Raw genomic sequence first — 26,012 nt, 5'->3', positions numbered from 1 at the left:
TTTAGTTAACGCTTTTGCTATCCCCAAGTTGAACACAAAACATGTCTTCTCCACGACAGATGTTGGGCATTGCGCAATGGACTGAGTTAGAATCATGAGATAAAAATTCTGGACAACGAGAAAATCCGAAAACAACTATTGTTCTTCTGACAAAGATAATTCGCACGGGCGCCACTTAATGTCTTCATTTTATTGAATGTGCTCATTTTGTTTTTATGCTGGATCTTTTAACTTATTTTAGTACGTGATGGCAGCAAAGGCATTTCGCTCCTCGTTTGTGTTTCCAAATCGGGATCAACTGTCCTGGTTTCCGGGGCACATGATGAGGGGCATGAACAAAATGCAACATGTACTGAAATACGTCGACTGTCTATTCGAAGTGCACGATGCCAGGATACCATTCACAGGTCGTAACAAGACATTCAAACACCGTATCGGAATCAAACCGAGGATTCTGTTGCTATGCAAGTCCGATTTGGCGTTGTGGAATTCAAGGCAGAGAAATGTGATAAAGGAGCAGTTAATGGCCGAGGAGGATTATAAAGACGTTTTATTTTGTAATGCCAAAATGGACAAAGACCCAGTATTAAAAGGCCTAGTAGGTACGTATTTTTGATAAGTTGTTTTTTTCGTTCCAACTTGAAATACCCTATTAGTTTGTTTGTATGTCTTCAGCTCGATCAATAGAGGTGGTGAACAATGAGGACCGCTACAACCGAGAATTCGTTCCCGACTACCGCCTGATGGTGTGTGGAATTCCCAATGTGGGGAAGAGCTCCATCATAAACGCTCTGCGGCGAATTTACATGGCTAGAAAGAAGCACAAAGTAGCAGAAGAGGGTGCCAGACCAGGTGAGAGTACAAATTTGCAACATCCCTTCTAACTGAAGTCAGGTGTTGTTTTTGTTTTGCCGTTGATTGCTAACTTCCGCACCTAATACTACTTATCATTCAACACTTTATTACCCTAAGCAGGTATAGCACAGAATATTAGAATAGCTATACTTCTGTTCAGCGAATGACGTTCAAATTTTGAATTATTAACTTTAGCTCCACCAAATTTATAATTTCGTTATATAGTTGAAGTTTTTAAAACTAACTGTAAACTTTGAACTATCGTCAGATTTTCGTTTAAGTTGGTCATAATAAAGGTAGTTCGAATCTAGTGACGACCTTTTCAGCCAGAAAGTGAAAGAATTAAAAAGTTTTTGAGCAAACTAACCATGCCAAACACAGTAAAACAAGTGAAAAGGTTGATTGGATTTCTGCAATTTTTGAGAGATTTTATCCCTAATTTAGGTGAGAAACTGCTGCCATTTTATAAACTGTTGAGAAAAAACGTGGAACACTTATTACTGATGAGCATGACAAAAATCTAGAGATCTTGAAAACAGATCTTCAAAAAGCTACAAATTTAACACTAAGATTAGCAAAACCAGGCTTACAGTATGTGTAATTATGTGATGCTAGCTATTACGGATCAGGCTTTGTCCTGATGATTGAAGATTATATCCTAGACCAAAAAAACAAAAAAACGAAAATTATATGCACCAGTAGCTTTCGGGACAAAACTTTTTAATGAATCTCAGTTGAAATTCTCGACATACTACAAGGCATTGTATTTCATACTACAAGGGATTGTACTACTTCTTGGGATTGTATTTCGCCCTTGATCATTTCTCGCATTTTATCTGGGGTACAGAAAAACCAGTTTTAGTCTTGACTAATAATAAAAATTTGACGCAATTTTTTCATTCAAAAGCAATTCCACCTTCGCTTTGGAATTTCTTGGACAGAATTTTGTCATTTAACCTTGTAATTGCACATATCCCCGGCAGAGCAAATTATGCCGCAGATTTTTTATCACGTGTCCAAACTGACCCTAGTCAGACAATTCAGCTCAAATTATCAGATCGCATACCTGTTAAGGAAATTGAGATAGAAACGGTTGCAAAATCACCTGATGTTTTCTTGAGTTGTTTGGAAACCTTCGAAAGTTTGTTTAGTTCAAATTCCTCACAAATAGGTCAAAATGTGATTTCTGAACTCAAACAAAAAGGAATTTCCGATGACCTTCTTATGCAATACAATTGCAAACAAAAACAAATACCGAAACAGATGACATTTCAGGCTTAATCCGACTCAAATATTGCAAAAATGAAATCAACGCAATTCTATGCGTGATCCATCTGATCAACTCAATGACCTTTTGGAAAAACTTAACCCATTAGATCTTAAAGTGGAACAAACAAAGGATGAGGTTATAAAAAGCGTTGTTCAGTGGAAGCTTCAAAACCATATTGATGATTTGCAATATGCATCCTTTGCTCTTAAAAAGTACAAAAAACAATTTGACCGCCTAGTACTAATTGAAAACATTCTCCACAGACAATTTTTTGATCACACCGGAAAAGTGAAATACTTACAATATTGTCTACCAAAGCACCTTTGGAAAGAGGTTATATTGCACAATTCGCCTACGGCAGGCCATGTCGGAATAGTTAGAACAGTGCAAGAGTTGCGAAAAGGATTTTACCTTCCAGGTTTTGTTGAGTAATTTGATCAAATGATCAAAAATTGTTTAACATGCATACAACAAAAAGCAATTTCAAACAAAGCCCTGCGAACCTTTTTGCAACCACTATCGTCATTGCAATCGTTTCCAGGCGACTTGCTTCAGATAGATATCGTTAGCCCATTGCCATCAACACTATATAAATACGTACTAACAGGCATTGATGTATTTTCAAAATGTTTGTTTGCCGTACCACTGACAAGAATCACAGCAACAGTAATTGCAACTGAACTCACAAAAATATTTTTTCAGCACAGCTATATTCCCCATACAATCATTTCAGATTTAGGTACAAACTAAGTAGCAGAACTCATGCATGAATTAGCAAAACTGTTAGAAATAAAAATTGGACATGCAACTTTAAAACACGCTGAGTGTAGGAGTAGTTGAGTGAGCTCATAGAGCACTGAAGCGCATTCTTAAGCCAGTGGTCCAATTGGCACATGTACCTCTTGCTACTTACATTCACAACACCTCATACTACACGTCAATTGGATGTTCTCCAACGGCAATATTCCATGGAAGAGAACCAGTAAAACCACTTGACGTTAGATTCAATAACAAAGCAATTAAAACGCTGGATCCCAAATCTGATTTTGTGATTGAATTACAGGATGCAATGCAACAAAAGTTTGCAGAAAAATCTTCACTCATTGAAAGCTACCACAAATATCGCACTTATTATGACGCTAAAGCAAACGCAAATCCATTAAAACTTCATACGTACTGTCTCATTTTAAATCCTAAATTATCCCATCAATCTGATTTTGGAAGCAAATCAATGCATGTCTGGATACCATTATACCGAGTGGAAAGTTTTAACGAATTCAAATTATCTAATTCGTAAAGTTGGAACAAACTTTACACAATGCCTTCATCGGATTACACTTAGACCTTACGAACCTACAGAAGCTCCAGTTGATTTAGAAGACATCAGCCCTGACAATTTTGTATCAGATCCAGTATTGGGAAAATATCGTCAAGAACCAGAAATGTTCGATGAGGAAATTGAGCAGAACTTTTATCAGTGATGTTCCAGAACAAATTGAGCAGGAAGAAAGTCAACCTGTCACAACTACACTGAACTATCATGAACAGTAGCTGCACCGGGACCAGTACCACTACCAGCTGTACTGCTTCCAACAGCGGTTGCTCAACCAAGACAACCAGCAGAACCGAAAGAACTTCTCAATTTTCCTGAACCTCCAGAAATCCTTTTGGAGTCAGACAGTGATTTTGAAATTGAAGTTCACGAAAACCGAGATCCAGCAGAAGATGTACATCCAATGGTCAATACAGGAGGAATGCAAGAAGAGTGAACAGAATTTCCTTTCGCCGACTTTCCGGAATCAATCAACAAATATCTCCGAGGATAAGACATGAATGTACACTCGAAACCCCTATTTCGCAGAAAAATGTGAATACAAGGGTTACATTTCATCCAGACTCCACAAAAATACCAAAACTAGCCGTAACTCAATCAAAAAGGAAAACGGTAAATATCTCGTTAGGAGATGGAGGAATATTGATTCCCGTCTCCAACTTGTCGAAAGAACAGAAACGCCAAAAAATTATAGAGTCATCGAGAGACAGCACGAAGAGATTAGCCTATTAACAAGGACCTTCACGCGCTACAAAACTTCAACAAAAACACAATCATCACATAAACAGTCGTCACCCTTGCATAATTTAGTTGTAGGAGCCAGGCGAAAAAGTAAGTTGAATAAAGAAAAAGCAAACAAGGTCATCTCAGTGCTATTATTGGACCTAATCCACAGATATTCTTTACAACACAGAAAATTTCTGACTCTACGTACTCAATTGCTCAAGCGGTAACGGCTGATAATCCCTATCAGAAATTAACTGACTTGAAGCTCTTACCTAGCAACGAGTCGAAAGGACACAAAATTCAAATAACTTTTCTTTCTTTTGAAGACAAAAAGAATTACAGATCTGTTTACAGCTTAGTCACAAAAATGTCAAAAAATCAACCATTCTCAAAAAATGTGATACTCACTTGTCTCTTAAGCTTACGTCGGCATGTTCAAAACAATAAAGTTAATCAATTATCCATCTCTCAAATCGACTGTGAAAGTGATAGTAGAAATTGGCCTATCGTTTGTAAAATGATTTTAGAAACCTTTCGAAATGTCAAATTAGATATTTACATACATATAAAAAGCGAATATAATATTAGTTTGATATTAAACGTAGTCAATCATAATAATATTTTATGTTTCCATTCGCATTGAGTTCCTGATGTATGTACCTGATACAATCTAATCAAAAAGCTAAAAGACAAGAATGAGGTTAAAAAAAAAGTTATATGCACACAAATAAATTTCCACGCACAATTGAGACCCCATAAACATTCAGAGCAAATTTCATCACCAGGGTACTAGTAGTTTTTGAGTTGTTGAAAAATTTTATTTTTCCCTATGTATTAAGATACGGGATAAAAAATTTTTTCTCTCTCCGGCGACAATTTTGAACTCTAAATTTTCAAAAATTTACTAGGCTCTCCTGACCGGACGTTAGTCTTTCCTACCAAGTTTCATCACCAGGGGACCCCCATTTACTATAAAGATCGGGAAAACTGAATTCCCCCATGTATTAAGATTGGGGATAAAAAATTTTTTCTCTCCCCGGGTGCAAAAATTAACTCTTGATTTTCCAAAAAATCTCTGGGCTCTCCTTGCATGATAGCTGACTCTACCACAGCCTTTACCACCAGTGGACCCATAGTAACCATAAAAACGGAAAAAACTCAATTCCCCCCACGTATTAAGATAGGGAATAAAAAAATTTTTTTCTCTTCCAGCCAAAAATATGCTGAAATTGCAATCGATATTTTCAATATGCATTTTTCTGCAATCAATAGTGCAGCTGTACAACGTTTCATCACTAGTACACTCATAGGAAATGAGTTCCCAGTACTGAATTGATTTCAACATGTTTTAACTTAATCAAGCACTGAAAAACTAAAAGAAATTACAAGCTATTCGGAAAAACTTTGCAGTAGTCATAATACGTCTTCAATTTAATGAAGCAGTAGAAGTAACTGGGCCAGCTTCTTTTACTATCTGTCTTCGCTTCCCTAGAGGCAGATTATTTGTAACCAATTTCCAAGTAGCGGAACGACGTTCTTCTGGGACTTTTAAACCAACTGATAGTAATGAGGTACAGCCTCCGATGTTGTTAACTGTAACTACACTGTGTAACCATCCATACGGGAGATAAACGGAATCCCCAACTCGTTGCTTACAAAAAGTGATTTTGTCACTATATTGTTCAGTACATTCTTTAAATTGATAAGCAAAAATGTATCCATCTTCGAGCTGTTTTGCAACAGACCCAGGAGGAGCAAAAAACCAAAATTTTTCACCTTGGCCGTACAGCGTAGTCAGGCAATCTGTAGCTTCAGTGAAATCCGAATGCCAACGTGTAAAATTTTTTCCTTGGGTGACCAGCAAGTAACCATAAGAAAGATTGGAAATTTGGGATTCTTTTGGCACTGTGACTTTGTAATCACATGGATTTTTTGGAAAAAGACCCATATAAACATAAGGGCCGAATTCTCCAGTTCTGGTTCCCGAAATGTCATAACTATTTTTCAATCGATCAACTGAGACCAATTTGTCAATAGTTCGCTAAAACAAAAGAGAAATTTTCTGGCTAATAAACTTATGAAAATTATGAGAACAGTTGATAATTTTTTACCTGAGTGTTGTCAGAAGTGTACTTAATACACTTAACAGACTCAACCAAAGCAGGTTTTGTTCGGTCAATAGCCTCCACATTACTGACAGATAAAACCTTGTGGAGATTCGATGTGTTTTGAACAACATCATGTAAAACGTTGACACCTTCTGGTCTAACACAACCACTCTTTAAAGTTCGCTTCATGAAAATTATCTGAAAAATTTTTAGCTCTGAAAGCGTTCACCAAATTCTCTGAGATGTGAAAGTTTAGAGTCGAAAGTCAAGTTATCCACAGAGTTCTAAGCAAAAACTAAAACACCAAAGCACAAATATCTAAAACAAAGCTGAAGTATTTCTAAAGTACACTAAGAATTAAGTCCAACGGTAATCAATAGTCAGTCTAGAAATGAGTATGGACTAAGTACACTAAATAGTGAAAAGTGAAGACAGAGAATTGACAGCAGCAAACAGCTGACACAATTATTGTGATGACTGACAACCAATTCACACTTGTGTTGTCAACAGCCGGCCCACACCTTTGTGTTGTCCATCTCAATGAATGAGCCGTTGTGACAGCAATTCAAGATGTGGCCTCGCCACTCGATAACAGTACAGCACAAGCTGACTGCTAAGAGAGCAGAGGCAAGAACAAATTTCAACATAACAAGGAACTGAAAACAGCAAGATTACTTACACAGGGAGAACACACACTTCCATCTTTTACCTGTTTCCACTCAACTCAATACAAGAGGAGCTAAATTTTACATCTAAAACACAAACACAGCAGTTAATTATAATAAAGAGAAGTTTGTTTAGACGAGGCTTGCTGACACCCTAACCCTCCTAACCTTAACCTTATTTGCCCTAACCCAAACTATTGTGACTGACTACGAACACGAATTCGACGATGTTTTAAAAAAAGGAATTCTATTTAATGAAGAGTCAAAAATTCTTTTGGCACAAAAATTTATTCCTGTACAGTTTCTGGTCCCATTTCCCTCATATAATTTCACGCTGAAACCAGAAATAGTGACAATGCTTGATAAACTAAATCACATGTGGAGTCTTCCATCTTCCCATTGTCCACTTGACTTTGCTTCTCATTTTCAATCAAATCACTCATCATTCAACGTGAACTGGATGTTTCATAAAATTGAACACGAAATGAACCAATCCAAACGGGATGTTTCGGTTATCCGAATGCCAACCGAGAAAAAGGGAGCCGTGTACGACGAGGCGCTCATATAGGAGCATTAGCAGTATCAGGAATCACTCAGATGCTCTTTTCGAATCAGCAAGTAAATTTTAACTTTGATACCATGGCATTTATACTGTCACTCCTATACTCTGATGTAAAAAGTTATCGATCTGCAATCTATACATACCGAATGAACGTCTTGAATGCTATACCAACTCTTCTTCAGCAACACCTCCCGATGTCCCTAGTTCCCAAAGAATCACTACTGGCAATTCTTCAATCAGTCGGAGACGAACTTGTTCTCTCAGGCAGCAGGCTCTCACTGGTAATACCGCCAAATTCAGACATTGTCCTATTATGATGCTAAGCTGTTGCGCGATGTTGTAACGGTCAATGAAGGATTGATATTAACCCTTACGATTCCACTTGCATCTCGCCAAACAGTATTTTCAACTTACAGTGCTCGAGTGGTACCAATGCCACTGACAGAACCTCGAATGGCAATTAAATGGGTTATAGAAGACCCATATCTTGCAATTTCCGAGGATCAAATGGAATCGATGACGATCTCTCAAGCACAGTACGACAGCTGCCTAGGATCCTCCTGGTACAAAATTTGCCACGAGCCGCTAGCATCTCAAGTAAATCACCCCTCATGTCTCGCGACACAATTTCTAAGCTCTTCCCTAAAAGCCGCTGAAACTTGCGATACAGAGGTATTCTACCTCCCGACACAAGTACAGGCAGACAACTTGGGATACGGCATATGGCTGCTCACCTCTGCAATCGACACCTACGAAATGCGAGAGTACAGCCTACAGGAGCAACACAAATCGCGGAATCGACTAATTCCCGGTTGCAAAATTTGTATAATTACTGTTGCCTGTGATTTCCAAGTGATAGTGGGAGACAACATCAAAATAAGATCTGATCTGGAGAGCTGCGATAAAATTCCTGCAAAATTCCTTGATGTACAACTGCCAGACCCGCTCGAACATCTGATAGGAGCAGTTCCGGATGTTAAAGACTTACCGTACTTTGAAACCCGAACAGAGGCAGGCGTAACACTTTTGAGGAAAGTGCGAGCAGAACTTCTGAGAAGCCCTAAGATAAAAACTAGTGAAGATCTCGTGAGGATTGCTCAACCTCTGACAATGGACATGTCCAAGTTGAAACCGACTTTTCGATCTGAATTAAAAGAATATGTTCCCATCAAACTGTCATTATCACTTACCATAATTGTTTTTGTTCTGAACCTATTCCTTCATATTGCCTTCATCTGGGCCTACCACAGATTTGACATCATACGAAAATACATGCCTTCGCTCCTCAAACATGATAATGTTCGCCATTGTCTTGTAGTCAAGTCTGATGATGTCACCGAAATTCATAATGTGTATCAGCAATGGAAGAACCAGTATGAAATTTTTCATTTCGAGGACAATAAGATGAAACTGTATAAGCCATCCCTGTCTCGCCGCAGTAGTATGAATGTGCCATCATCTAAAGTCAGTACGATGCTTTCACACTCGTATCCCCAGTTTAAGGTGCAGTGTTATTGTAAAACTAAAAAGCCCTTTCGACAAACTTCTTTCTGATCAACGGCTCCAACAACTGCCAACTCTCATTTGGATTACAATCTTGCTCTATTCCATACGCCCCCGACAAACAATGACTTCGAATGGATTCAATTTTCTACAGCCAGTATATATTCGCCAAAAGACATTATATAGTTGCCTCATCATATTTTCAATTTTTCTAACGATGCCATCATAATTCTATACACGGAACAATTACATTTGGGACTGGAGTCTTGTGGCCGAATTGTATCGAAATATTTTTGGACGTCGACCAATGAATGTCGACATTTTTGGACGTCGACCAAAATGTCGACATATTTTTTCAAGTCCGGAAGTTTCCCTGAGGAGGGGGGAGTGACGCCCTATTTCTTCACTAAACACATCTTTTTTGGCTTTATTATTGTAAAAAACATTATTTTGTTGAATACTTACCTAAAAGTTGTCGACCTCGTATCTGAAGAAAAAAGAAGAACTGCTTTGCCATCCATCCGCTTGTAGAAACCCACCTGAAAAACTTAGAAAAACTGTAGTGCATGCACACGCAACAAGCAAACTTTTTGATTAAAAAGTTATTAGTATTATACCAGAACACCTTGTTACTACACACCTTTGTACACGAGTAATCTTCAGATAGCAATTTAAGAGCACTAAATGGTGTATTGCTGTTGGATAAGATAATGATCAATGATACTTTCAGGTGTAACTCGCGCTTTAATGGAACGTGTCAAAATTGTGGACTACCCTCCTGTGTTTTTGTACGACACGCCAGGAATTTTGCCACCCTCTATATCATGCATAGATACAGGCATGAAACTCGCAATTTTCGACTACGTTAAACCCTCTCTTGAAAATGAATGTATTGCCGATTACTTACTCTACCAGTTAAACAGTTATGAAGTCTTCAATTATGTCAAGTTTTTTGGACTAAAAGAGCCGACTGATAACATCGGAGACCTGCTGACAAAAATAGCTGAAGATGGTCACATGCTTATTTCGAGTGGCTCATATTTGAGACGATACGATTGGTCAGGAGCCTCGCTGAGATTTTTGTCACAATTCCGAAAAGGATATCTAGGGAAAATTCCATTTGATGAAGTGAAACCGAAAACTAACGTTAGAGAATATGAAGTGAATGAAACGTATTTCCTTGGAAATATTGAAGTACAAAGTGAACTTAATGATAGCGGTGATGAGGTTACAACTTCAAATGAGCAGTCAAAAGAAGACAAACGACGACTTATAGGTGATGTGACTAATTTAATCAGCTCCACTGGATAGTTGTCGGATTAAAGTATTTGTACAGCTGTCCGAATTATGTGTGGAAGCAATGACAGCCTCATCGTTGGAAGCTCTAACAGGATAATCGTTCTCTCTTCTTGATGTTTTGCGCTGTTACAGAGCAAAGTTGAAATAGGACTTTATTTTTTCAAGAAAAATTAAAACATTTTTCTGGAAAGAGATTTTAAAAAAGGGTCATTGTGTGCCCGTTTTTGAAAGCTTTATCATGTCAATGGAAGTAGCTCTTTCAGATTTTATCTATTCGAATGTTGGGTAATGTTGTTATCATGCATGACTTATTTAGGCCAAAAATTATGTCTGTTCAATGATATGAATTCTATCTGAAGTTCAAGCCTCCGTATTTCGGGAAAAGTCTGGGTTGGCACATGATTCGTTTCAAAGGTTTCAATATTTAAGTGAAATCGAGGCCCACATTTTACGCGAGGCCTGTTTTTCTGGAAATATCTTATTTTTCTTGGCATTATAGAGGACGTTATGAGTGGGTCCATATAGGAACTGTTCAACCGTAGCTTATAATAGCATGTTTTTGGATTTTCAAGATTTCTTTGATATGAATTATGATGTCTGCCTATCGCGGGCCGATATAGGGGGAAGTCGAAAGCCTGACAACAATTTCATATCATTTAAATTAAATGTGCATTTGCAACAATTAAAATATTTTGTCGGAAATGAAGTTTTAAGTGTTTAAGTGTGAAGGGGTTTATTCCAAATTATGCTACACTGAAAAATTTGACGTATTGTTTAAGAAACTTTCAAGAAATTTTTACAAAATTTTTCATTACGTAACGTTTTTATGCTCAAATTCATTCTTGAAATGCTGCCGGAATTTACAAAAATTGCTTTCAATTGACTCTTAATCCTGAATACCCCTTTTCGCTTGAGTGTCCCCTACACAGTTATATCTTTTCATGAGAATGATAATAATTACTCCAAAGCTGTAAAAAATACATTTTTGTGGCAAAGGATTTGTGTGCCCGTTTTCGAAAGCTTTAACGCGTAACTTGAATTATAGCTTTCAGATTTGATATATTTGAATATTGGGAAGTATTCTGATCTTACATGGATTTTTCAGGCGTTAATTATGTCTGCCCAATGGTATAGATTCTATTTAAGATGTCGAATTGAAGTTCAAGGCATGGTAAAATTGGTAAAATCTGCCTTCGCACAGGATTCGTTTCATAAGTTTCATTATTTAGAGACTGTAAAGTTTTTTTGCAAGAAGCCTGTTTTTCTCCATCAAATGTCTGATTTTTCTGCATATCAGCGAACTTTTTAAGTGGGTACAAATTCAAGCTGTATCTTATAGGAGCATATATTAATTGCTCTTGAACGAAGTTCATAGCAATTGTTGTAAACGTGCGTGTCTTTTTGTATGCAAATTTTTCGCTTGACAATTCTGCACTTTTCTTCTAGAACATTCTTTGACTTATCAAGTGACTTTTTACGCTTTCGTTCATCATTTTGAGTGATCTCTATTGCTCTCACTCCGAAGTAAAGTTTGTTGCTAATATATAATTGGTTGCAGTATAGGTATAATAAGTGACTCTTAGCGCAGTGGTTAGTGCGGGTGCCTATGGATCGGGAGGTCAGAGGTGCGAATCCCGTTGGGGGCAAGCTTTTTTTGCACACATAAAGAACAATGGATATAGGCTACAGACCCTGAATTAAATTGCCTCGCCTGTCGTTCAAGAGCAATTCTTCCGACATTTGTCGGGTTATGTTTTAAAATTTTTGCAGGCTTCAAGGTTTTTGTGCTAGGAAGAATGGTTTCTGTCGATCGCGGAGTAAATTAGCATGGGATGGAGAGCTTGACAATTGCTGGTCACTTAAATTCAAATGCCAGTCTGCAGAATTTACTTTGTTCATGGCCAAAAAAATAGCGATTTAAGCATTGCTAAATAAAGGTCTGCAAAATCTGCCATTACTCAACGGAGCCGTGGTCGAAATGGTGCAATTAATGCTATCAGATTTTATCGGTATCGGGACAATTTACCAAATGAAATTATACCCAGTGCCATTATGCCCAATGTACTTTGATATTTTCGTTCAATAATCCGACAACAAATTAGCAGTCACTATTACCCGTATGTTTTAACATACTTAATGGCCATGCCTCAGTGGCCCGTGGGACTTGATATGAAAATATCAGAACCGAACAACTGATTAAAGTATTATGCTTAATGGTCATGGCCATGCCTCAGCGGCCCGTGGGACTTAATATGAAACTATCACAACCGAACATGGGATTAAATTATCTGCTTGTTAAATCATACGTTTAAGAACTATTTTCTGCTAGTTAGTACTCGGCTTATTGAACGAAAACATCCATGTGAATTGGGTATAATTGCATTGGGTATTTTCGCATTGGATATAATGGCATTAGGTAAATTGTCATGTAACCGATTCTATCAGATTGCTTTCAATTACCTTTTAATTGCTTTAATCCTTTATACTTTTATCGCTTGAATGTCCCTCACACAAAACATAAAATCTCATTTCCTATGAATCATAATAATTGCTCCAAAGCGGCAGAAATACATTTTGTGGAACACAATATTTTTTACGAAACGGGTCATTATCTGCCTGTTTTTGAAAGCTGTATTATGTCACTGCAAATAGATATTTTCATCGTACTTTAATAATTCAGGCCAAATTAATGTCTGCTTATTGATAAGAATTCTATTAAAGTCGTTGCACGTCCTGGTTTTTCAGTTAGAGCTGCTATCGCACGGGATTTGTTTCAACATTTTCAATATTTAGAAATGCTCATATTTTTACGCAGCGCCTCACTTTTCCCAAGAATTTATCCGATTTTTCTGCTTCTTGTAGGGCGTCATGAATGGGTCCATACTGGAGCTATTTAGTCGTATTTTATAGGAGCATATCTTTTGGGGTTTTTTTGGTTTTCTCATATTTCTCTGATGCGAATAATAATTTCTGCCGATTGCGGGATAAAATAGCAGGAGAGGGAGAGCGTGAGAACAGTTTCATGCCAATTAAAATTAAATATTCGTTTGCAGAAATTACATTTTTATGGAAAGAGTTAAACTGTTTCTGTCTGGACGGTATTGTTCTAAATTATGCTTCACTGAAACATATCTTTGAGACGTATGATTTAAGCATCTCCTTAATAAACTTCTACGAGACGTCGATGCTTGAACTCGCTTAATAAACTTCTCTAGTAACCTTGTTGCTTGAATATCCCTGGGTGAAGAGTTTTTGATTTTGTCTGCCTTCTTCGTCTGAAAAAGACGGCATATTTTTTGGTTCAAACAGCACAGGTAACTTTCTCCAATTCATATGCTTTTGGATACTCCCAACGGTTTCTCTGACAGAATTTAAAAGTAGTTTTTGCAAAATTAATTTTGAAATTAAATTTAGCAATACAATTGCCTCATTAAGTCCACATCTAGTTTTTCTTAGAAAAAAGACAAAAAAAGACAGAAGATCTATATGAAAAGTGACTAACCTTGAGTATTGACCCATTGTCAAAAAGAAAATCTTTCAAATGATGTTTTGGTGTTGTTGCTTTTGTGTTTGTGACAGAATTAAAAGTTGTTTTTGCAACCTTGAGTTGTATGTTGGAACATTCTGTACTATGCACAGACTCGCAGGAACCGTCTTGTAATTCTTACACCACGCTCTAATTTCTTGGAGAAATCCTGCGTAGAAGCCCGATAAGTCTTCTGTGACGAAATAATTGTAGCAAATAGTGAAGTATTACTTATTATATTGAACGCTCTTTTGTTTTTAGAAGCTTCAATATCTATCCCTTTACCTTTTTGAAATCTTCTTCCTGACATCTAATTGCCACTGACTTTTTATTTGTTGACTGTGTTTATGATGAGTTATTTGAAAAAAAAATTTAAAAACATTAACTCACTTCCATGGATATTTTTGAAAACTGTTTGAGCCTTTGTAATGGTAATCGACAAGCAATCTTGCCTTTTAAACGGATTCACACTCTTGAACTATGCTTTTGATGTTCTGCGATTGAAGCGTGCTCTTTTGAGGCCACCCGGAAGAGGTTGAGTTTTCCGGCTACTCTTGCTACCCTGCCATCGATCATCTGATGTCGAGTCATCTGATTCGATGGCGGCCGAGCGAGATGATCTATCAGCAATGGTTGAGTTCTTCGTTGTCATGTAGGTATTGGCAAGTCCTCACTTGAGCGATGCATTTCTCAATATACAATTTTCAATATAAGTGTAGCCACCCACAAAGGATGCCCGCTCAGCAAGTCCAGATTCTCATTAAGAAGGATCTGTGAGTATTTTGAGTAACAATAATAAATTGTTCGTAGTGCAATACCATACAATAGTCAAAATTAGATTCATTGTACAGATACAATTGATTACAATGTGTGACACTACAAGGTCGCCATTAAACCTATCTGGTTTGTTTTCAGGCGCCTCGCAGAAGATGTTCAATTTTAGTTGGAAAAAATTTTGGTTATAAAAATTTATCAAATCGAATACAGGTTAACTATTGAAAAAACGGCATTTTTAACGACCAAAATTTATTTATTTGCGCCAATGTATATGAACGAAATTGTTTAGCAACTCCTGGCTACCAATTATATAAGGATCCAAAAATGTATGGCAAAATCCTTTTACGTTTGATTTTTTTTATTGTTCTAACATCTTCAAAAAATGAATTGTTGTAATTCAGTGCCAATTTTAGCATCAGATGAACTCTTACTGTCAGAGAATTACTATCGAATCTTTGTCTACCAGCTTGTAAATACTCTCCACGTTTTCTCTCCATCATTTCATTCAAATCGGAGTCCGCTATTATGGCTGAAAACATTTGGCCTAGTGGACTCGTATTTGCTCAGTGGACTCGTGCTTACGTTTCCTCAAAATTACCTTAAGATTCTTTTTATCAACTCGTTGATTGGTTTTTAAAAAAAGTTTTGTTAGTAGATCTGTAGATTAAAATTTCATATTTTACATTTGGTTTGACATAAATTTTGAAATTCCTTAGAAGCTGTGTTCTCGTAAAAATAAGGCGCAATCTGTAAAATAGAGAGCAGAACTTTATAAGCTTCTTTTTGGCGTAATTTATTTAGTCTTTGAATTTCAACTAGTTGCCTTAAAATAAAAGAGATGGTTTCTTCGATTTCTGCTCGATCGATTTTTGGTTTGTGCTGGGTCACTTTTTCCGGACACCATGTATTGTGTTAATTTTTATTTAATTTTATGAAACCCATTCGCAACTGCGTCAAATGTGGCGTCGTGTTTTATCCCTACATTCTCAATACTATCTTTATTAAAAACAGCTTCATCGTCAGCATATAGTGTAGTCCTGCTTTCTTTTGATTTTTTGGTTGGAATGTCATTGAGGTAGACCACATCTGACGCTTTTCTTTGCAGATTCAACGTTGCCTTTTTTAATATATTGAAGTCGGTCTGTTAAATTCCGAGATCAGGATTGTTGAGTACCATTCCTCCAAGTCCGTAGTGTTCACACATTTTAAGAAATGGCTCATGATTCACTATCGAGAGCTTTTTTAGATCAATAAAAGTATTTAGTTAAGTTGTTGGAAGTAGTGAGATTGTTCAATAGTTTGTGGGGTCGCTACGATCGCTGTTTTTGAAAAAAAAAGCAAAATTCTGGCTACTTTCAGGCATTTAATTCCTGGTTTACATACCTATCCTGTTGTATATTAGGCTGTTGATTGTCATGGAATGTAATGCTTTCGCTACGCCTTGATGTATGTAGTGTCGAGGTCACGACACCTGGCTCCGAGAAACATCGATGCCTCTTGCGAAGGGTATTAGCTCCCCATTTTGATCGTGAAGCATAACCGAATCCTACAAATGGGTAGGATAGTTCTCACACATATCGGGCTAACAGAATGGAGCTGGTTGTGGCAGTATAATTGTTTCTCAATGCTAAGACATTTCTGTCCGGGCCTCTCGTCATTGCCTTAAAACTGGTTCAATATTTCCGCGATTTTCAGTCAGAGACCTAATTTGCTCACTGAGCACAGATTTTAATAGACATTATGCTCAATTCCAGCTTTCCTCGCTTCGAGTTAAGCTTTCCTTGACGTCTGTCCCGAATCCCTGTAGAAACAGGCTCCTCTAACCCATGTGGTGTATAATCGTTCCCTACTTTTGTGAAGAAAATATTACGGAGTATGACAAAATATTGATAGCCACTAAATTCACCCCTCATTCAGCGGACCAACTTTATCATCAGTAGAAAGTTCTTTGATTTAGGAGAGCAATTCGAAAGGATGGGTAACAAGATTGAAAGCTACTGCTTGCTCCCATCGCTTTGCCAGCTAGTAAACATTTTATCAGTTGAACGTCACCAGTCGAATATGGGAGGGCACTTCAAACGCATTAATGTCGAGTTTTATCCTAAGAGGTTACAAAAATGAATTTTAGAGGATAAAAGACAACTTCCGAGGCTAAGGTCAAATCGTAAGGAGAATAAAACATGCGCACAGACTACATCAATTCCCGTCTAACTCAAAATCTAAACTAAAAGAAATCAACTTGTACTTCATCTCAAAGCAGATGTGACCTTACCTTAACAATGCGTTGTAAGAAGAGCACGAATAAAAGGAAGAAAAGTCAACCATCAGCTGTCAACTGCAAATACTAGATAGTCTTATGTTATTCATCGGAGCCGATAAGAGCATTCGTTAGCAGCGAGAAAATGTTATAAATAATGCCACCTTGGAGAACCGATGATACTTGTCATTGTTGAAAATAGGAGACAAGTTAAACAACAAAATCAATTAAAAAACTTATTTGCGATCAAAAATTGATATCTAATGTTTTACAAAGGCGTAATGGAAAACTGGAATTGTCAACACATAATACCAGACAAAAGTCTAAAAAGTATCAACTAAGACATCAATTAACATTTGGCATCAGCAAAATGAAACTTACATGTTTCTTGGAACATGAAACTTACATTTCTTGTTGCGGCCGGTTCTTACTGGGACTATGTAACAAGAACACAGAAAGAGTACAAAAAGAGCAAAATTTGAAAATACGTTTTAAAAATAATTTCGAAGTAAAAAAAAAGCATTAGCTCTCAACTGAAAATACTGAATATCCGCTTTTATTCGTTTATACAGGGAACCATTTATTTGTCTCATCCAGCATTTGCCATAAGACTACAATAGAGACTGACAAATGCATCTAGAAATCCAGTATTCAGTTTAAACTTGCGAGAAAACGGTTTTGAAGTAGTTGAAACCATGTGATATTCATTAATGCCATTGTATATGATTAACAGTTCTCATCATCAAAGCTAATGGAAAACGTCATTTTTGTTGCAACAAAACAACAACATAAAAACAAAAAATAATTATTGTTTGCTCTGCCCAAAGTGGATGGGAGATGTCAATAATAAAACTAAGATACACGTAGTCAGAAAGAAAAACAGAAAGGGGCAGAGTTCAAAAGGTCGACCAAATTGTTCAAAACAAAAAATTTCAGGTCATTGGTTCCATAAGCAACCAACTTAGAGCATGAAATACGGTTGTTTATGTCTCCAGAAGACGCCGCTAAGACCTACCAGTATCCAGAATGTGAGATAGCTCGTTAAAGCCGTTAAAATCATACGCTATTCACTAAAAAAATCTATTTGTATACATGCGTTTTCTTGCAAACGTTATGTGATCTGTTATCAAAATGATAATTGGACAGGGCAGCAAAAAGGGCTTCCAAAACGGCGTCCAAAAGTCAAAAAAGTATTTAGAACCCGTGGTATCGAAGCAATTAAGCCAGTAGTTAAAAGTAATAGCCTCTAGAAAGACTTTACTTTCACTCACCAGAAGGAAGTGGCAGAATTTTGAGATTAGTGGAAAAGTTTAAAAAGACTTTCTAAAGCAAATATATTCAAAAACACAAGAGCCATTACGCGTCAACTGGAAGCATTATATAGGTTCAAGTTTACCATTTAGGGAAGCCAGCTCTGTCTTTATTTATTGATACTCAGTCTTGAGATTGTAAGAAAGGCGAGTAAAACAGAAGAATTTTATTCGAAAAGAAAAAAACATTGTTGAGGACATAGAAATCATTATATTCTCTCCATTAGTATTCTTCCATTAGTAACCAAGAGATACTTTGGCGACAAAATGTCAATATATCAAAATTCAAAGATTCAGTTAGGATAATGATTGTTTTAACTTTGCAAAAAACTGACCTTTTTTGAATTGATTCAAACGTTTGTCAGCAGTTTGAGGTTTGTACCTCCGGCAAATTTGAAAAAAGTTAGCCCAAGAAACTTTTAAGGCCATTTTGGATTAAACCAAGGCTAAATATTAGAAAAACCAGTTTGTAAGCTAAAATGGTCTGATCAAAAGTGTTAGCCACTCTCCTCTGTTTCTTTACGCGAAATGAAAAGCACCATTGTTAACAAAATTAACAAATTTTAGCAAAATTAACAAAAAATCGGCAAAAATTCCCTAAAATGTGAACAAAAACTAGGAATATCATTCCAATGTCCACAAATATTTGAAACTCGATAACTGCCTAGAAAAAACGAAATACAGAAAAATCTTTTCATTTCCGTTTTCTACGCTGTACGGGCTTTCTAATGATACCAATCACAACTTTCTACGATGAATATATCGATCGGTCAAAATTGACTGAACTAAAAACCCATTTGATTGTATAGTTCTCCCCCACCTAAGTGGGTTGGAATAATAAGGAATTAACTTTCCTGCTTAATTGTCTTAGCTAATTTTTATAACCATATAGTTTTAGTTTTACACTTCGCAATCCTATACTACTCTTTGTCGTTATTTAGCTTCTTCTATTGAATTTTCACTGTATATTTTCAGCGTGTCATCGACAATCAGTCGGATACCACAGACTGAGCTCATTGTTGACTTTGATCTGCTTTTTTTCGTTTTTTGCCTTTTATTGCTGATACGTACTTATTCCTTTTTGTGGTGCGAATATGTGCAATTCAGCTGTTCAACATTAGTCGATATTGTATAGGTAAGCAGGACCTATCTTTTGGGTCAGTTCTTAAGAAAGTATTCGTTCAGCATCGCTCACAATGCGAAGTGAAATTCATAAGTTATTTGGCAGTGCTCTGTAGAACCGAATGAATAGTATCAACGTCCTCTCAACGTCATCTGAAATCTGAAGATGGTGCACGGTAATGAGATCAGTATGCCAAATTTTGTTTTATTGATGTAAAAGATTTGCGCATCTTCTTTTATGCGCCCTAGGCAGCTGTTACTGCTTGCTACGGTTGCTCACAATAAATGGACAATAATTTTAGCGCCATTTTTGGTGTGTCTGAACAGGCGTGGAAGTATGCTGCAGGTACACCTATTCACAGAAAAGTGATCGCGTGCGGGTAATGAGAAATGTCAACCAATTTGAATTCTTGTAAGTTCATCTTTAATTTTGGGAGAAGTGTTCTTCTTCTACATATATTTAAAGTAGAATATTGGATAAGCATTCGGCAAGGTCGATTTTGGTCAGGGCATTCAACGATTACCCAAACTGCTAATTTTGTACGGGATGCTTTTGCAGTTTAGGGAGAAGATGGAACAAATAATTGTTCAGTTGGGGTGGTACCGAGGCTTTTGACTCAGTGGATCACACATCACTGTTGTGTAAAAATAAGCCATTTTGGTTATGAACAAGATTCGTGGCTCTTATACAACGCTTACCTATCGGTTGGAACCCAATTTGTAAAAGTTGTTTAAAACGCAATGTGTTATTTGCTAGGAGCGGTTTTGGTTTTAGTATATTCTAACAATATTGTTTATGTTCTGTGCCCCCAGTAAATATTGCTCTTCTAATCTATGATTGGAAGAAATTTAGAATGATTTAAGTGCCCTCATACTATGGTCTTGTTCTAATTACTTGACTCTTGGTTAGGGAATACGTAAACAATGGGGAATACGTGACTCAAGAAATAGGGAATATGTAAATTTCGGCAGAACATCATGCGACTCATCACGCAAATGTTACACAAACACTGATTTTTTCATGTGTCAATGTGGAATGTACGACAAACTATGCGACCGATCAGCTAACGTAAGCATCACGCTGTTCAGGTGTAGAAGAAAATCAAAATGTGTTATTTGCAGTTTTTAGCCTTCAGTTTCCTTAAACCAAATTGAATTAAGTTCAAGCTCAATAATTTTTTTTCTAGTAGTCTGGTGTTATCACTTTTAGTTTGAGGTTTTTATCCGGCTATTGAACTATAAAGCATCTTGTCTGCCGTAGCAACTGGTTCTGTAGCTCTATTATGGAAGTCATGTAATGTTTGTTCTATTTTTGCTGAGCTCAAAAGTATTTGTTGTATCTCCTTAGTTGCGTTGGAACAAGTATGCGTTGCAAAATGTGAAAATGTGCAGAATTTATGCATAATGTATTGAATGGAGTTAAACATGTGTTAGTCGCTGCTGTCGCTAAATTGTGTCACTTTAATTTGGTGCGATTAGAATTCCTTCATCCGTCACAATTTTATACCATTCTTACCATACTTAGCTGGAAGCATTGCTTCCTATGGAAATAATGAGTTCAATTCCCGTGGAATTTTGATTTTTTTTCCATTTTTTTTCTAATTTTGCTTTCTCTACGAGGCTTTTTTAAAAGCTTTTGTCAAAAGTTCATGACGTTTTATTGAAAGGATTCGCTCGGTGACTGTTGAATAGATTGCCTTCAAAATGTCTTTTGTTTTTAAAGCAGCAATGAAAGCGTGTCTAATTGTCTAAATGCTTTACTAACGAGCCATTTATTACCTTTCGTTTGTGCTTATTGACCTGCTTTACGTTTTTTTACTGCGTGGATGAATTGTTTTGCAAATCATGAAGCAACTGCGCGATTCCCTATTTTTAGATGAGGCTGTTTTTTATTTCCTTCGTATGTCTTTTCGCTAGTTGCCAAGACATCCTATTCAGCCACAGCGTAACAGTAGCAAATCGTTGTGACCAAAATGGCTGATACGACACAAATTGTGTTCCCTCCTGCTGATGAACAGGAAACACCCGTACCTCCGGATGACAACAGCGGAAACCCGTCACCTGGAGCGGTCGGACACGGGTTGCAAAGTGCAGCAAATGAGTCATCAGCGTCACCTGCAGGAACATTATCTACAGGTTATAAGGATTTCGATTTTTTGATCAAGGCAGCGGTACATCAACTATCTAATATAGAAGTAATGCTACAATTTTTTGGAGCTTCAAATTTTGCTTCCAAAGATTATTGGTTCTGGCCTATGTTTTTGTTGGTCAATTTTTTGTTTAGATGATCTAGATTAGATAATGCTTTTGTTTTCAACAGTTACTGGGATCTAGTGTTTTGTCTTCACCTTGTTATTTATGGCACCCTGTATCCAGTTTGAACAGAAATGGGGAATTAACTGATCCATTCGAACTTAGTGGAGGCCGGGTGCAGTTATACACTAAAATTGACTTCAAAGGAGTCTGATGATTTATAATACAGGAAGCTTTACATAAAACGGTTTTTTATGTACTAGGTGTGACATCAGGAATCTACTCTCTCACAAGTGGATCCCTGTCTCCGAGGTCCCATGGTTCCAGCTACCCTCAGACTCCACCCAACAGTTACTCGGTTGATAGTGCATTCTCCCGGTTCTCTGTTCCTCCATCCACGGGTGCAACTCTTTTGGACACCCAAGAACTTCTCTCCAAGTTAGACAATAACTTAACTGTGGAGGATGATGGCGAAGAAAATGTCGTATCGGAGAACATTGAACAAGACAGTTTAGAAGATGATCAAGTCGAGAGGAATCGAGGGACATTACCAGAACTTGATAATGACGACGATCTGGGACGTATAGGCTATGACAGAACCGATTTACCGGGAACCGAAGAGGCTTTTGAATTATTCAGGAAACAGAATGAAGAATTTATCCAGCATATGGACTCGATAGTTGATGCTGATGAAGAATTAACCTCGAATGAAATTCCAACCGAAGTGACTAAAGCGCAGCCAGGTGTCAACATTAATGTGGATGATTACCTTTTTGATTTGCACAACGAAAATGTAGTAGCCTCAAATCTCTGCCAGGAAATGATAGCTGATGGCGTCGATTCCTCTAAATATCATGCGTACATTTCAGAGTTACCTAATTCACGTGAAGAGTATCACAAGATGGTGACAAAATTTGTGAAGCACCAAACTTTCCATACATCCAGGCTGAACCACTTAAGGAGCCAGGCACTTAGAGGGACCTCGACCAAGGGTGCTCAAGAGTGCATTACAGATCCTTTGACCACTGCAATGTTAACAGCTAGCTTAGGCCACAATTCATCTGAAACAGGAAAACCAAGAATCGAACCCCAAACCCGCAATACAAAACGCCAGATAGTTGACTTTGAAATACCGAGATTTATGCCGACAGATATCGATTACAGAGAACCTTTACTCGCGTCACAACGTGAATGCCAAGAACGTAATAGGTATCTGAAACTGGTCCAACCAACGCCTAAAATTAACCAGCCAAAAACTAGATTAATTCCATCAGAAAGCGAACAGAACATTAAACTATTTGACGAATGGCAAGATGATGAAATCTCAGATCTTGCCAAGAACTCTTCAGTTCTTTTTAGTGATTCAGAAGATGTTGATGTAGATGAAATGCGGGAAACTTTTGCAGAACAAAAGAGACGGTTAGAGGAAGAGTACGGAATTGACCTTGAGGATTCCCAGATCGCCCACACTCCAGGGGCCTCCGGAGGGTACGAGTTCGAGTGGGATGACCAGGAGCTGGGAGGAGGGTTTGGAGGAGTTGACGATGTTAGGCGCCGTGACTCGTCCGTGAATGAAGACCTATTTGACGATAAACTAATTGATACCTCAATCAATATCCAAGCAACTAGACGGTGGCGTGTAACCTACATCAATGGAACCGAGAAGCGAATTGACATGAAAGTTTTAGATCCTTTCAAAAAGGTTTTGTCTCATGGAGGATTTACGCATACTGGCCAGATGATTTTAGTATTCTCAGCTTGCTACATGCCTGAGAAGAAACGACCAGATTACAAATATATTCTAGAAAATTTGTTTTTGTATGTTATCAGTTCCATACAGTTGTTAATAACGGGCGACTACGTGTTGGTGTATTTACATGGGGGTGCTGATGACTCGGTGACGCCTAGCTTGAATTGGCTGAAGAAGTGCTTTTCTCATATCGATCACAGAGTGCGTAAACATCTTCAGGCCCTCTATTTGGTACATCCGGATTTCTGGGTGAAGACTGGAATGAAACTTGCCAAGGTGAGGAGTGGTAGAGGTATTCGTAACGCTTTCCCCTATATACCGCATTCATTACCTCACGCACTAACTTTTAAGCACAAAAGAATTAACCCCGAAACAGCACAACTACGATGCTGCATGTCTTTTCTTTTTGCTTTTATTGCGTAAAAAGGGGATTGTATTTAATTTCAGTATTTAGCCAATTGACATAGTTTGGGATTTTTAAGGCATGATGGGTCGTTCCAATTTTGACACCCCACTCCCCAAGCTTAGTGTTCATATAATGTATAGCCCCATCCCCCAATTATTATCGTAAATATACCATAGTGATGGGCTGATATCGTTGGGGGGTATATTTATATATTTGAAAGAACCAAAATTAATAAGATTTCGTCACCCTCGCGATCGATTTTAGCGTCTATTCAGTGTGAGTTAGTTTTTGGGCTGCGCTGATTCAGTTTTTATATTGATTGACTTTTTTAGGTTTTCACCAGCAACAAATTTGAGAAGAAGCTTAAGTTTGTGTCGTGTCTGACATCTCTTACTCGACACGTGCCGACTGAATATATCTACGTTCCAGACTGTGTCAAACTGCTCGATTCTCAACTGGCCACAGAAAGAACCGAACGGTCACTCGAGGGACTCATGTAATATGTACCACAAACTTATTCCGAGTGATAAAATATAGAATGCGCGAGAGAAGTTTTTACAACTAATAACGCGATACAATTCAGTGGTCTAAGAGAATAAACTATATATGCCAAAAAATGTTTTAAAAATAATTGGGAGAAGGTAACTCTGTAATATGACTTTTCCAATATTACGGTATATTATGATCATGCTAATCAAAAGGTGTCAGTTTTAAAACTGACTCTTGTAATGTTAAAGCTGTCACACATTTCCTGTAGTACAAGACTAATATTAAAGATATCTGACTAGTTTCCTGATCAGTTTTTTCTTTTGCCGATAATTACCGCTGAGGAACCACATGACCTGTTTTAAGTTTTTGAAAGCACCTGAAAATCATGATCCCCTTACTACCCCTGTTTAGCCGTAAGTGGGACTAAGATATCACGTGAATTTAAGCATCGCCTAACTTTATGACTGTAGAAAAAATTTTCAACTGAAAGATTTTCTCAACTGAAGTACTGTCAAATCTTTACACGATATATATGGCTGTTGAACTAAGTTGAGAAACTTAAATTTTCTTAAAATGAAAAGTTATTTGAAGCAAATTTGGGTTTAAATTTGGTACCGGATGTAAGTCTACAAATATGATACGAGTATGTGGTGCGATAAATAAGTTATATCATTATCAAGCTTTGTAATGCAATAACAGATGCATATTAGTATGTTGCTTGCCTTCTTATTCTGTCCTTACTATTACTTTTGTTCTATTTCACCATTTTGCTGCTATCAATTAAATTATTTATAATTAGTCATAGTTCAGGGGCTGAAAGCATTTTTTCAACATGTAATGTGAACGTCAAATCTGGCTACTGACGTTAAAAGCTAGTTTAACTTCATTGTGATGAGAATTTGTCCCGCTACAAACCGATGGATATTGTTGAACAAATTGCGCTTTTTCCCCTGATGATATTCTTAGATGTTTCTTGGAAAAATTTACCAAACAGTTTCCAAATACTTCATGTAATTTGAAGTCATTTTTGTTCTAATTTGTAGATTTGTAGAACATATTAGAAGTTATCCTAATTTAAATTTAATCTATGTTTTTTATTATCTCAAAGTATTTACAGGACAGCAAACGCGAATGCCATTTAAGTTTGGTCCCAAAATTATGATGAGAAGTTAGAATTTTTGGAACTTCCTCATTTTGAGCTTCCTCTGGATGACGTATGATAGTTGCAATCAAAAAATGTTATCCAGACAAATCCGGCGAAGAACTCATAAATTGAAGGAAAAAGCTCATAGCAAATTTTGTTTCCTGAATATTGCCGTGATAAAATCAAAAGTTGTTTCCAAATCGGAAACATGTGTCACATGTTTTTAGCTCCATTTGTTGAATGACTGGCATCACCATTCGAAGAGCACACCCTAAATGCGAGCAAAATTTGTTTAGAAAACAGCTGGGTAAGTCTAAGCACCCAACACCATTAAGAACTATGATGAAGCAAACAGACAATGGCTTTAAAGCCAAGTCGCTATTATCAGCTTTTCGGTTTAATGATGTATGGAGATGAGCTTGCGGAAAATTCTGGTCAAAACTTTAGTTTCATTGGTTATTGATAATACCTGATTGTGGATAATATGTTGCTGTCTTAAACAGATTTGCATTCGACTTGAAAATGCGTTTCCTAATTTTTCAGTACATATAGTTCTACTTCCATTTTTGAAGGGATTTGTCAAGAATATATACATTAATCAGCTGTTGGTGTTAAATAGCGAGCATCGTAAGCGTGTTTTTAAACCAGAGGAGTCGA

At 37.1% G+C, this 26,012-nt stretch overlaps 2 protein-coding genes across 2 annotated transcripts; both read left to right on the top strand.

Annotated features, from left to right (window-relative positions):
• Window positions 1–219: 219 nt before the first annotated feature.
• On the top strand, window positions 220–11,023 carry LOC142342283 (mitochondrial GTPase 1-like). The gene is made up of 3 exons (XM_075393569.1): window positions 220–602; window positions 676–852; window positions 9,753–11,023. The coding sequence occupies exons 1-3, from the start codon at window positions 248–250 to the stop codon at window positions 10,331–10,333; spliced, it is 1,113 nt and encodes a 370-aa protein (XP_075249684.1). The 5' UTR covers window positions 220–247; the 3' UTR covers window positions 10,334–11,023.
• A 9,758-nt stretch (window positions 11,024–20,781) lies between these two features.
• On the top strand, window positions 20,782–25,301 carry LOC142342862 (uncharacterized). The gene is made up of 3 exons (XM_075394496.1): window positions 20,782–21,449; window positions 21,830–23,592; window positions 24,055–25,301. Exons 1-3 carry the CDS (start codon window positions 21,287–21,289, stop codon window positions 24,220–24,222), a joined length of 2,094 nt encoding a protein of 697 aa, XP_075250611.1. The 5' UTR covers window positions 20,782–21,286; the 3' UTR covers window positions 24,223–25,301.
• The last annotated feature ends 711 nt before the right edge of the window (window positions 25,302–26,012 follow it).

Source organism: Convolutriloba macropyga, chromosome 7 (genome assembly GCF_964194025.1).
Source record: "Convolutriloba macropyga chromosome 7, txConMacr16.3, whole genome shotgun sequence".
Classification (NCBI taxonomy): Eukaryota; Metazoa; Xenacoelomorpha; order Acoela; family Convolutidae; genus Convolutriloba; species Convolutriloba macropyga.
The sequence above is the reverse complement of the archived record's forward strand: the minus strand, read 5'-3'. Positions and strand labels throughout refer to the sequence as shown.